This window comes from Crinia signifera, chromosome 7 (genome assembly GCF_055691185.1).
Source record: "Crinia signifera chromosome 7, ASM5569118v1, whole genome shotgun sequence".
Taxonomy (NCBI): domain Eukaryota; kingdom Metazoa; phylum Chordata; class Amphibia; order Anura; family Myobatrachidae; genus Crinia; species Crinia signifera.
The window spans coordinates 28472664-28486887 of record NC_139223.1 but is presented as its reverse complement, the minus strand read 5'-3'; the positions used below and the strand labels follow the sequence as shown (position 1 = coordinate 28486887).

Below are 14224 nucleotides of genomic sequence, written 5' to 3'. Positions count from 1 at the left end.
AAAGCTGACTGTTTGCTAATGGCAACTTGTCCGCTCTTTTCAATGTTTGATACATCAACTCCATAGTGAAAAGTGACACTGAGGGGTAAACACACAAAAATTTTCTAAAAGTGAAAAGTGGGGTCGTAGCCCATAGCAACCAATCACATTCTGTCTATCATCTTCTAAGATGCAACAGAGCAATGATAGCTAGAATCTCATTGGTTCCTTTTAGCACCTTTAGAAAATGTAGTCCCGAGTCCCGGAGAAAAGCAACAAAGGGCCTAATCCAAGCCCACTCAGAAGGGGACGAATTTGGGCCCCATCCCGATTAATGAGGGTCTGCGAAAGAACGCTGCTTAGTGAGCGAGTCTGAATCAGGCCCAAAGATTGGATTAGTAAATTAATGATAACTGAGACTTATTCAGGTCGGTTCGCAGCTAGCCTGCGTTCGCACGGGGGTTGTGTTAGTGTGCATTCGCATTTCTGCACATGTGCATATGCAGGGTGCATGCACCCACCGGGTGCACACACCCAACATAGCAGGCGGGGGGCGGAGAGGAGCGTGGGGTGCCGGGCAGCTCCATTACCATATGGGAACGCTCAGCGGGCGTTCCCATGAGAACGCTGGGTGTTCTCATGGTAATGAGGGTGTGGCGTGAATGCAGGGGGCGGGCAGCTGACAACACCGGATGTCAGCTGCCCGCCCACTTCCCCCCGAGCGTGCATGCATATGTCAGGTTGCTCAGAGCAACCACACATATGCATGCACGCCACACATCTTTTGATGGTCAGCGACGATCAAAAGATGTGGACGTTCCCCCCCTGGCCTGCGAATGGATGTTGCGGTGTAATATCCATTTGCATGCCCTGCGTGCATATCGCCCATGCGAATGGGTGGCGCCAGCCAACCATTCGCAAGGTGGGGTTTGGTGGACTTGCAAGGCAATCAAACAGAATAGCCCCCTATGTGTATGCATAAAAAACAAGAAATTGACGGTTTTGATGATCGAGATTATTGTTTCCCTTTAAAATTACACTTATAATAAGAAAGTAATAGCACATCCATTACTAAGAAAGAAAGACCGGTCCCCCTCAATCATGATTGGTGCCCTTCAGCTAGTCATGTGATCTCATTAAAAGGACCATCCCACACTTGTCCTCTCTTACCTCCAGCTCACGCAGCTGAGCCTCAATCTGGTATTTGTCCTTGAAGTCTGGGTTATACTTATGTTCCAGATCCCCGTTTACTTTCTTCAGGAGATCCTGACTGTCCTTGGCATCTCGGAAAAACTGGATGAGAAAGCAGATCAATGAGAATCCATGAGGCCATCTCATTGGCTTTATCTCAACATTCCGCTCAGCAATGACCTAGATACCTCTAATTGGAGCAGGGTCTACGTATTCCCACAGAGCAGTGGTCACAAGCTACCAGTATGGACCTCAATACACAGTACTGTCTATATGATCATCAAGGGATGGAGAGAACAAGTCCTGGGACCCCATTCGCAGGTTGTCCAGGAGACACCGGTTGTCTACCACCTTCATAGAGGCTCTGGGACGTTACAAATAATGGCCAATAACTACAGGGATCAATGACCTTACTCTGAATGATCCCAGTATGGATTATACAATAAAAATGAAAGAATATATTTAGTTGCTATTGCACCAGTGTAGATTACATTCCCTATATATCCAGTCTTGTCACAGCTAGTGATAACGGTGGTGGCCATAGATGTGTTCTGATGTTACGCTGGCCGCCTGGTTCCTCAGGTGTCTCTCTCACCTGGTGGTAGTCCTCCATATACTTCAGGTGGCTTTCCTCACAGATCAGGAGGTTGAGGTACTCTTTCCAGTCAGCGTGGACAGCATCCATGTGAGCCTGGGGGAGGACACATAAGAAGAGGTTGCTGTAGAGATATATGCTGCCATCTGTTGGATAAAAACTATACACGCTAATAAATATTTAACCAATAAGACTAAAACCCAGCCATAGACACTGCCAATTGGCTATTTAGCCGGACTGCCATGAGTTTTGCAGATTTGTAAATAGACAAGAGGGCACCATGGGCGCATCCAGCAAGGTACCATTGGTGTGGTTGGACCATGACACAGATATAGGGACAGGAGTACTAAGCTTTGGAGAGTTGGTAAAGTATAGAGAGATAAAGTACCAGCCACCAATTTGAATCTATATACGAATCTCGTTGATGATGCCCCTTTTGTCCGCGCCAAGTTCCCATCCTGCTTCATATACAGAGTCTGTATATAATACATACACAGGACAGTCTTCTGGTGCGGCCTAGTCACATCACATTGGCCCTTATTCTGTTTCGTGCGGTACGGCCCGCGTGCGGCCGTACCGCCGATGTTTACAGTCTGCACATGCGCAGAGGTCATTCTGCGCATGTGCAGCCCCCTTCGCCGCAGACGTATTTCGTCCGCCGCAAAGGGGGCGTATAGGGGCGTGAGGGGCTTCATCCCCTCATTTCCCTATGTGTACGCCCCGCGTTTCATGGGCGTTCCCATGCAAACGCGGGGCGTATGCATGGAAATGAGGGCATGACGCAGCTCATGGGGGCGGAAAGCTGACGTCGCCGGATGTCAGCTTTCAGCCCCCATACAAGCTACCACACGGACGATTGTCCGTGTGGTCTCAGCTTGCGGGAGCTGCTGGGGCGTGCGGACCTGCCTTCGATGGTCGACGACCATCGAATGCAGGGGGCAGCTCCCACCATGGTGGAGGCGTACGCCTCCACAATTTTTATGCGGATCGCCAGCCGTCCGTGTACGGACGGCCGTGGCGATCCGTCTCGTGGGCGGGGATTGGTTTGTGCGGCCGGAGCCCCGTGTGCGGCTCTGGCCGCACCAACCAGAATAAGGGCCCTGGTGACTGGGATACTACCAGAGTCGCACAGGACTGCGTGTCTCGTGTCACATGGTATATGTAGCTGTATGAGGACACATCTGTAGGACATGGAATCCGTTTTGTATGATTTGTGGTATACATTATATTTAATTTAAATATGATATAGATTAGGGCCAAAACCTTAAGAAATCCGGTTATGTAAACCCCTTTTTTTAACATTCTGGAGCTTAGAGCTGATGGGTAGAGCCTTTGGGCATTATCAAACTTTGCTCTAAAGCAGGGCTGGGCAATTGCGGCCCTCCAGATGTTGATGAACTACACATCCCAGCATGCCTTGCATCAGTTTCAGCATAGCCACATAGCGAAACTAATGCAAAGCATCCTGGGATGTGTAGTTCATCAACATCTGGAGGGCTGCAATTGCCCAGCCCTGCTCTAAAAGATCCAAGCTTGGATCCCGCCCACTACTTACAACTGCCACTGTGTCCCTCTGCACATGCTCAGTTTATCCTACATAATTGTCATTGGACTGCTCCACTGTGATTTTTGAGGACCGGTGGGACCCTGAAGTATCTGGATACTGAAACGCCTATAGACAAGAGCTGTGCAGAGAACGCGTTTGGACAGCTGCAGGAGCCACAGTCCATTCCCGTACTCTGAAGATGGCGCCTGCCGTCCTCCATCTTGTCTCCTCAGTTTTCATAACAGCCAGAAAGAATTATAAGGGATAATAGAGAGCGGAAACTAATGACTGAATATTCTCCAGGCCTGGCTGCTGCTTATGTTTTATCTGGCTCGAATATTCGAAGTAGGCTCCAAAATGGCTTCTGTCAGAAGGAAACGTATCAAACCTAACACTCATATAAGTAGTACGTATAAAAAAAAAAATTGAAAAGCTAGAATCTGATTGGTTACTATAGGCCACACCTCCACTTGTCATCTCTAAAAGGTTTGAGGGATCTCCCAGTATCACTCTAGGCCTGTGGAGTAATTTACCTCTATGGGGATCTTTGCTGGATGACCTTCGGCCAACAGTTTATCCCCCTCCTCCTGCAGTTTATTGACCTCGGCTTCCTTTGCTTCCAGGCTCCTCTGGATGAAGTTCTATTAGAAAAAAAAATAACGAATGAAAGGGGTTATCCATTTATTGTCAGTACAACCAGGGCAGCCGAGAGGGGGGGGGCAGGTACTAATTACCCGGGCCCGGGCTTGCTGGAGGGACCCGGCAGGGGCCCTGGTTGGACCCCTCCGTCCCTCCCGGCAGCAGCACACATACAGCATGTGCTGTGCTGACAGCAGGCTCAGCATGTGTGAGCTCAGCACAGCTCATGCTGTAGGTGTGCGCTGCTGCATTTAGAGTTTCCTTTCGCCCCCTCTAAACATTTTGGGGGCGTGACCTAAGCGCAGGATGTGGCCACACCTCCCACACTTAGGCCACGCCCCCAAATTTTACCGGGGCCCAGCATTCCTCTCGGCTGCCCTGAGTACAGCCATCTTCTCATCATGCTAACAGCTGGATCTCATCTGAGGCATCACCAAATGTCACGATGATTCCATTGCTGGACTCTCGGGTAGATCGTAAATGACATATACGACTTTCACGCGATTTATCGACCCGATGGGTCTAAAATGGAGGAAATCGGGCCATATTGTATTTTTGTATGGGGGCCTAACAGTGAGACTGATGGTATTATAGTAAAGGTAAGTGCAGTATAGCTCTATGGGGGTATCCTATTAGCTGCGATAACCCATTTTAACAGGAAAAAAAGTGAAACACGTCTATTTTCAGGTGCCGCTTTATCGCGGCTGCCAGATTGTTCACAAACGATAATTATCCATAGGTGTGATCTCAGATTTCATTAATGACTAATTGCGCACCTTGAATTTTTCCTTTATTTTGAATTAGCCAATAAGATGTTAGTTTTGGGCTGGAAAAGTGCAAAGTGATGAAAATGGGGGTACAAGGTATGGGGCGGGTATATTCGGGTGTTTTTTGAGTAGGACAAATGTTTTTAGGCTTTTAAGTGGGAGTAATCAGTTGTTTTTGCAATTAATTTTAAAAGTGCCTTTAATTGATCTAAATATATACATATACTAATTTTCATGTACGACCAATGATCTGTGGTGGGTTTTGCTGGGGCAGGACAAACCTGCCCTGGTATTTTTTTCCTGCCCCAGCAAAACCCATCACTCAAGGGGTTAAAGCAATTTAACACATATTGGGCCAGATGTATCAAGTTTCAAAAAAGTGATAAAATGGAGAGTGATAGACAACCAGCCAATCAGCTCCTACCTGTCATGTTACAGGCTGTGTTTGAAAAATGACAGGTAGGAGATGATTGGCTGGCTGTTTATCACTCTCCACTCTCTAAAAAAACGGGAGTGCGCAGACCTGTGATAAATGTGTTGTTTTGTTTTTGTTTTTTTTGGGGGGGGGGGGGGGGGGGGGCGATAGGTGTGATATATTTACCCGCAATTTCGGATTGCAGCTCATTACAGAGGGGTGACTTACCTCATACTGCCTCCTACGACTGATATAGTCAGTGTTGCGATCGCTCCAGTCATACTCCATGCGTTCCTTCTCTTGCTGGTCCAGCCAATAAAGTTCGTTGGTGCAGCGCTGCATGTAATCCTGCAGAGTGTTCAGGTCCCGCTGACGCTTCTGGGACGCAGTCTACGGTAGACAACAACAGGGAAAAGTCAGTCACTGGACTACCGTAGGCAGCAGCACCGGTGGTGGAGAGAGAATGCTGGGGCAGTATTACTGTGGGCACAAGATGGAGGTCCTTACCAAAAGCTTCTGGTACTTGACTTGCAGTCCGCTGATGTATTCCTGTAGGGGAAGAGGAGCAGCGCATGAGAGCACGGTACAGGTAGCAGGAGCCAACCGCATGGTCCTGTCTGGCTGACACTCACCTTGTCACTGTCCTTGTTCACGTGATCCCCCATCACCTTGACCTCATTGTGAAACATGTTGTGTTCCATGATTTGGTTCTCTACGTTGGGCAGGTCTGTGGTAAAGCCGGCACTGTTCAGCATGTCCTGCATAACATACGTCATTGTATATAAGTGTTCTGATTGTACATCTCAAGCCTATTGTACATCTTCTACTCAGTCCTCATATTCACTAATATAGTCTATTTGTAGTGAGATTAATCTGTATAGAGGAATGTGCATAATGTAATGTTGTATACTTCATGTCGCTGTTCCTACAGGGAAGCTTCATTCTCTGTACCAAGATGGCCCCTCGAGGGTTCGAATGAGCATGTGCGGAGCCATCTTGGGACTGTGGGCCTTGTTCTAGTTCACTCTTTGGGATGCGCGTTCGTTCGGAAATGACCGAACGCAACGCACGTCGGACGTTCTAAGAACACACGCCTACGTGTCGTCCACATCCGTTCGGACGGACTTTCTAAGAAGAGGGAGTGTCTTCGGACTGCATCCATACGTCCGTGTGCGGTGGGAACTCAAAGATTCTGCACGGTCCTACTGTGTCCGAACGGACGGGAATCTGTCCGTACGCACCGAGTTGGTGTATGTGCGCTAACCTCAGTAATCTATTCGGAAGTCGTGCTTCAGCCACATTACACACTTATCCAATTAGGCTACCTCGTAACATATATATTATTTTTAATTGTAATCAATTACTTCCTAATTGACACCTAAACACATTACTTCCACTTTAGATTAACCCTTACATCATGTTAAGTTTTATTAGTTCATTGTTGCACCTTTACCTGTGTTCAGGGCTATTTTTCAGCAGGCTCCAGCAGGAACTGAGGCCCTTATTCTAGTTCACTCTTTCTGACAGAATATTTCTTAGATGGACAAAACCATGTGCACTGCAGGTGAGGCAGGTGTAAAACCCGACCCAAATCTAATTATCTCTGCACAAGTAACACCTGCCTCACCTGCAGTGCACATGGTTTTGTCCATCTAAGAAATATTTTGTCAGAAAGAGTGAACTAGAATAAGGGCCTCAGTTCCTGCTGGAGCCTGCTGAAAAATAGCCATGCCTGTGTTTATGTATGCATACTATATATTAATTGCAAGGCAAATGCAATCAATCAAAATGTTCAAATTGTGATTAACACATAATAAATGTCACATACCTACAGTTTAAAACACAGTACGTGTGTGTGTACATCATTATGCATACTGGCTAACGTTATTTTTATTAATAATAATCTAATTTTGTGTCATGCAATGAATTGGGCACTATAATAAAGCTACTGTAGATCGCTGTGCAAAGACACACACATACACACCAACACACCTTCAACACCATTCATTCATTACCCTTCACTTTTTTCCACTTTATGCAATAACACATCTGTATACAGTATCTACCTTTTGCAAGTTCCATAAATATATAACACAATTTACAAATATACTGTTAAATTAAACAAGAACACACGGACAACTTCTAACTGTCAAGAACTATTTATTTTAACAAAAGACATTTTTTTTTAAACAAGACGGTCCGTGAGGTCCTGGAGATCTTGGGACAGCATTAGGAGGTGCTCCCTCATCTTTAACAGTGCTCCTCGGACGCCCTCGTCGACTTGCCTCTGGTAATCTGTCGGCATGTTAAAGGGGGTTCAACATTACTATTGATAGTCATGTATACATTTTATATTGTGATCCATAAAATATGTCAAAATGACCTACAGCATCAAAAATCATAGATACACACAATGACATAGGCTACTGCTTTCAACATTAAACTAAGTACTATGATGGTGACACACACACAGTGGTTTACTGTATACAATCTGTTACTTATACAATAAATTTACAATGTACCGTATATACTCGAGTATAAGTCGACCCGAATATAAGCCGAGGCACCTAATTTTACCTAAAAAAACTGGGAAAACTTATTGACCCGAGTATAAGCCGAGGGTGGTATATGCAGCAGCTACTGGTAAATTCCCCTGTATAATAATACAAGGACACCACAGGCTGCTCCCCCTACATAATAACAGGACACCACAGGCTGCTCCCCCTACATAATAACAGGACACCACAGGCTGCTCCCCCTGCATGGGACACCACAGGCTTCTCCCCCTGCATGGGACACCACAGGCTTCTCCCCCTGCATGGGACACCACAGGCTTCTCCCCCTGCATGGGACACCACAGCACAGGCTTCTCCCCCTGCATGGGACACCACAGGCTTCTCCCCCTGCATGGGACACCACAGGCTGCTCGGCTTCATCCCCTGTACTGGGGGGTTGCAGCTGCCGCGCTGTCTGGCTCCACAGGGAGGCGGGGGAGGAGGGTGCACGGCCGCCGCTGTCCTCCCGGTGTGTCCGCCGCTGCCCTGCTTGACGGTGGCAAACTGCAGTGCTCAAGGGAGGTAGAGGGTGCCGCTGACCGGCTCCACGGAGGGAGGGGGGTGCGTGGTGGCAGCCGCTGACTTCCTTCTGCGGCGCCGATGCCCTGCTCCTCTCTGTTATGGCCAGGCCTCCTGCACCATACATGTCCTCAATGCAGGAGGCTGGCGGCCATGTTTATGTAGCCGCGACGATCTTCCCTAAGCCGCGGCTACAATATTAAAGCCACTGACTCGAGTATATACGGTATGTTTAAAAAGGCCACCTAGACTTGAACCTCTCTCAAACTTGACAACCCTTAGCAGTCAGCAATGTACTGTAAAGCTACTAACATTATGAGTACCTTTTTTCATAAATATTATCTATACACTATGTCAATGCAATGTGGTTAAGTTGTGGCTCTCATTCCCGTCCTTTCCTTAATCCATACTAACCTATGTGTGATGTTGCTGCTGCTGGTGAAGGCTAATAGCATCAGGGTTTTTACATTTTGAACCAACAGGCTAATGGATACATTATGGCCTTGGTTAATATTGTTGTTTTCTGCCCATACCCTGGATTAGAATTATTTATAGACAAAACATTTTTTAACAATGTCCCCCATACTCCATTTATGCCATAATCCATAGTGTAATTAAAAATACATAACACATACCGCTAATCAAGTACACGAGGCATAATGTATACTTACCACTTTCTCCAACCTCTGCTCCCATTTCTCCGGCCTGGTTGGTGGGTGGAGGGTAGTTGGGTGCTGGGAGTGGGGTTTCGATTGGAGGATGGTAGGTAGGTGGAGAAGGGAGGCAGAAGGAGTGGGTAGAGTAATGGTCGTGGGTAGGGGATTGGGAGTGTGTAGAGTAATGGGTGTGGGTAGGGGATTGGGAGTGGGTAGAGTAATGGGTGTGGGTAGGGGATTGGGTAGAGGAATGGGCCTCTTCTGCTCTTTCCCGTACTGTGTAAATATGATCCAATTGAGCAATGGATGATTGAAATTAAATGGAAATAAAATAAAAAAATATATTTTAAAATTCATATACAACTTATTATATCCAATAGACAGATAGAATATTAATTCTAGAGAGCGCAAAAAAACACTACACTGTTTTGTTCATATAAAAAATACAAATTTAATCAATCATAAATAAAATAACATCTAATAGAAATTAATAAAATTGAGCATGTAATTTGTACAATAATCTCTTAAAAGAGAGCATAAAAAAGAGCCATGTCCTTTGGCCAAAAATGCCAATTAATAAATCAAAACACTGACATTTATACGATCCAATGGCAAGTTTGATGTTTAGGGTATTTGTAACTCCACATTCAGTATGTAGCCAATTGTCGCATATTAGGTAGTTGTAAATGAAGATAAGCAAAAGTCCAGAACTTGCAGATTATGAACTGCAATTAATCATTTGATTGGGACCCAATTTATAGTTGGTAATAAAGTCAGTGGAAAAGAATGATTAGTATATATGTGTGCGCACCCGTGAGCTTCTCACTTGTAGCCACTCTCACCGTCAGCGTGAGGTATAACGGAGCAGGTAGTATGTTAGAACACAGTAGATTTGAAGAATGAGCTTGTATACAGAGTTCCACAACCTGACCACAGCATTGAGACCAGCTCGCTGTGTCAGGGAGCCGAACGCCTTCAGGCGAACGCTGCGGGGGAAGAAGTGTGTCTGCTGTCGATATCTACCTCTGCTCTCGACGGGGTTTTCAGAAGGCTTGCGCAGTACTCCGTCTGTAGCGGGACTGGTCTCTATGTCGCTGAGAGACAGTACTCCTGTGGGCGCAGTGAGGCGCAGGCTAACACGGGGCACAAATCAGTGGCAAGGCATCAAGGCATCAGAGGCAAGGGAGGTTCTTGACGCGTTTCTCCGTCGTGTCAAATTGACGGTTTCTTCAGAAGATACTCCCTCCATTGCATTGTTGCTATTTAAATGGTAATCCACCAATCATGTTAACAGCCCTGTGAAGGATCATCTGTATTGCATTTCTAATTAGACCAGCACATATATGCTAAAATAGTATTAGTAACATCAATAGGTGTTTCAATGGCAAGTTTTCTAGTTTATATATATAGAGAGAATGCACATATTTTGTATGCTGTTAATCAAACAGCTCTGGATTGTTAAAAGGCATGGAACAGAGAGAAATATATAAATATATTATGTTCAAAGGATCATGAGAATCCTGATTTCAACCACATACTAACAGGTTAAGATGTCTATTAATAGTACCTGACACAGTGTGATTATTGTGGCGTGGCACCTAAAACACAGTTATATGTAGCTAGAACACCAGGGTTCTAGAACTTATTATATCCACATGACTGTATGCCAATAAGAAAGTATCACACAGATAGTATATTCCATTTAAACATCATTGACAACCAATTATCCTCAATGACAACCAATTATCCTCATTAACAACCAATTAACCTCATTGACAACCAATTATCCTCATTGACAACCAATTATCCTTTACATTTTAGTTTTGTTAATCATGGGGAAAATAGTGTATACACAGGCGATTATGTGTTTCATGCTGAGATACTCACATCTTTCAATACGCCGCCTGAGACGCTGGAGTAGCTCGGGCTGGCACCTCCTTAAGTCGGACCATAGCCTCTCCAGCTGGGCGACGGTCCTCCGCATGTGTGTGCGGGCGTATATTCTGCGCCGGCCAGCAACGTAGGCCCGGCGCTTGTCGCGGTTAGAGATAAAGGGCCCCGCACGGCCCAGCCTCCTCTACATTACGGAGACGAGGGCCAGCAGCTCCGCAGTAGAGAAGGGTGCTGCCCTCTGGTAAGCCATCTTTGATATGGCACATTAAAGAAATGATGTCAAGTGATTGGTTGTAAACAAAGTTATTTGGTATTAAATTTATAATCATTATCTGAACAGTGTGTATGCGCAACATAAATCGGCGAAACCATCGCATCGCCAAGCAATGCATGCCATAGCTTGGCATCGCATAGCTGGCCTTCGCATTACTTACTGTATGCATTTATGTATATGCGTATATTTAGTACAATACACACATGAACATATGTGCAGCTCTCCAGCCTACACCATTATATTTGACACATTATTGACTTCAGCTGCCTGCCTTAATCACCTCTTACTTCAAATAAATATATTGGTACGTGTGTACTAGCACGGCGCCCATCGCATCGCAGACCATAAGGCATGTGATGCGATGTTATGCGATGTCAGCCGATTTTAATTTTTAAATATACCATCGAATTGTATGGCATTGTATGTCATTCTATCGCATATACAATGGTATGCGATTTAAAATTGTATAAGCACCCTAAAGGGTTTTTCCATGTTAAAAGTTGCCCCTATAAGTTAATTAAACGTGTTGGGTGCTTACTATGTTAAAAGCACCCCCAACGACACCCCCACTATAAACGCCAACCCGAAGCGTGGCTAGTGCAGCGAGCCCGCGAGGGGCGGCAGTACGCATCCTACGACCTTTTCATACCCCCACTATCCACGTCGGCGTGGAGTTGATTTTATATAGTGAGGCGAGCGCAGCGAGCCACCGAGCCCGAAGCGTGGCGAGCGGACGCTGAATACATGTAAAGTAATACGCGTGCGCTCGCCATGCTTCAGGCTCGGTGGCTCGCTGCGCTCGCCACACTATATAAAATCAACTCCATGCCGAAGTGGATAGTGGGGGTATGAAAAGGTCGTAGGACGCGTACCGCCGCCTCTCGCAGGCTCGATGTGCTCGCCACGCTTCGGGTTGGCGTTCATAGTGGGGGTGGCGTGGGGGTGCATTTAACATTGTAAGCCCCCATTAGGGAGCTTATACAATTAAACATCGTATAGGGGGCTTATACAATTTAAAATCTCATCGCATCGCAGTGCATCGGGTGTATGCCATGCGATGGCATGCGATGCGATGCGATTATATGTTGTGCGACCTAATATCGTGGGCGCCGTGCTAGTACACAAGTACCAATACTTTTATAAAAACAATTAATATTTGCATTAATAAACCCATTACCAACACATAAAAATCTGACAGGGCCCAAAAATTATGAAATTCAAAATACTCACCTAACATGGATGAAAACATCAACTAAAATATAGAACAAAATTATAAAATTTAACATATCTGTACAAGGTATACATTTTACCATCAACATTGGTCACCCAAAAAAAGACACTACAAACATTAAACACAGTGCAATTGCTTTTTTCTAATATAGGCCATGGTGCCTATCGTGACCTTGTGAAACCACATTTATTAGACATTTGTCACTTTAGTTGTTTTTATTATCTAAAAACATCTAAATAGTGGGTGGTCTTAGCAACATTCAAACGTATACCTGAAAAAACATGTAACCACAGAGTCCCGCGCGTGGTATCCCCTGATGTTTTCCGGGGTGCGGGATGGGGGCAGGGCACCCTCTTGCGGCTCAGATGTTATCTCCCACTCATCAAAAGGGACATTACGCCGCACAGTGATATTGTGCCAATAGCAACATACTGCCACAATCCTCGACACCATTTCTGGGGAGTACTGCAAGACACCACCAGTGCGGTGGAGCACACGAAAGCGACCCTTTAATAGGCCAATTGTGCGCTCCACCACTTGCCTTGTGGCAACATGCGCCCCATTGTATGCCTCCTGTGGACCCGGTGTTGGGGAGCTTTACGGTGTAAGCAGCCAGGGCATACATGGGTAACTGGAGTCACCCAGAACCCACGCATCACGGCCTTCAAGCTCTTGGAGTCTTTGCTAAATCCGGTTTGTCGGATAACATGAGAGTCATGGGCACTTCCTGGAAACTTTGAGTTGAAGGCCAGAATTTCCATGGATGGTCCACATATCACCATTTTTCGGTTCCTATAGATCTTCTCACTGCGTGATGGAGGCACGAATGGTACATGGGTCCCATCCACAGCTCCTATCACATTAGGGAAGACAGCAATTTGATGGAATGCCTGCTGGCTCCTGTGAAGGGTCTCTTGTGCAAAAGACATGACCATGAAGTGCCCCTTGTGCCTAAACATGGCTGACATCAAACGCCTCAGGATTCTGCAGAAAGCAGGCTGGGATATCCCAGCAAGTACTGCCACTACTTGCTGGAACGATCCATTACGGCCAATGTGACACGGAGGCCCAATGTTTCCCTAAGAAAGGCAGGACCATCTTCAGCTTCAGCAGAATCATCGGGAACACAGCAGGTGGCTTCCCAAGAGAGAAGCCAGGCCAGCACTTCAAGCTCATCAACTGGTAAGCGTGGCCGGAAGAGGACAACAGGGGAATTGTCCAAAAAGAACAAAGCATTCCAAGAGGAGGAACTGCAAATACTGGTACCCCGCGCACGAGATTGGATTGAGTTAACACACAAAGGTTGACACCCACAATGAAGGAGAAGATTTGGGACGACATAACAGCGGAGATTAATGCGGTTGCACGACAAGTCCGCAAAGCTGATCGGGTGAAGAAAAGGCAAGTTGTAATGTGTACAACACAGTTAGGTGTACATATAACAAATACATGTACATGTGCTAGCACACACATTTATATGAGGTTGAAAATGTGATTTCTGTGTAGATTCCTTTAAAAAAGCAGTCAAATTATCAATGAGGGCCAAAATGCAAGGTGACAATTAGCAAGCAAGTGTAGCTAGAAAGTTTGTTGTGTTGTCCCCACAATTACCTAATTATTTATTTATTTATTTCTTAATAATATAATATACAAACTCCGCACAATTAGGGCCATGCTGGGTATTGAACCCATGGCCTCACTGCTGCAGTAATGCTAACCATTACACCATCCTAACTGGCCCAATTTATAGCAATAATTATAAAATAATAAGGTGATAAGATGGTGACTGTGAATGTTGAAGAATATCAACATTGGGCATGTAAAACATCTCCACATTTTTCGTTTTGAAATAATGGCAGTTATGTTGAATGACGCATCAAACAGAATCACTAGCATATAACAATGCATAAAAAAAATCTCATCAGGTGTTATAATATGTAATAAATTTAAATTTTTGGTTGCAG

At 45.6% G+C, this 14224-nt stretch overlaps 1 protein-coding gene across 1 annotated transcript in view; it reads right to left on the bottom strand.

The window, feature by feature from the left end:
• Nucleotides 1-14224, bottom strand: part of PPL (periplakin) — an 82862-nt gene that overhangs the window by 13277 nt on the left and 55361 nt on the right. Inside the window, exons 5-10 of the mRNA XM_083152704.1 lie at nucleotides 5765-5890; nucleotides 5640-5681; nucleotides 5361-5522; nucleotides 3845-3952; nucleotides 1766-1861; nucleotides 1150-1272 (exon numbers count right to left, since the gene is read on the bottom strand). Of these exons, the coding sequence (XP_083008830.1) occupies nucleotides 1150-1272; nucleotides 1766-1861; nucleotides 3845-3952; nucleotides 5361-5522; nucleotides 5640-5681; nucleotides 5765-5890 (657 nt within the window). The remainder of the gene's footprint in view (nucleotides 1-1149; nucleotides 1273-1765; nucleotides 1862-3844; nucleotides 3953-5360; nucleotides 5523-5639; nucleotides 5682-5764; nucleotides 5891-14224) is intronic.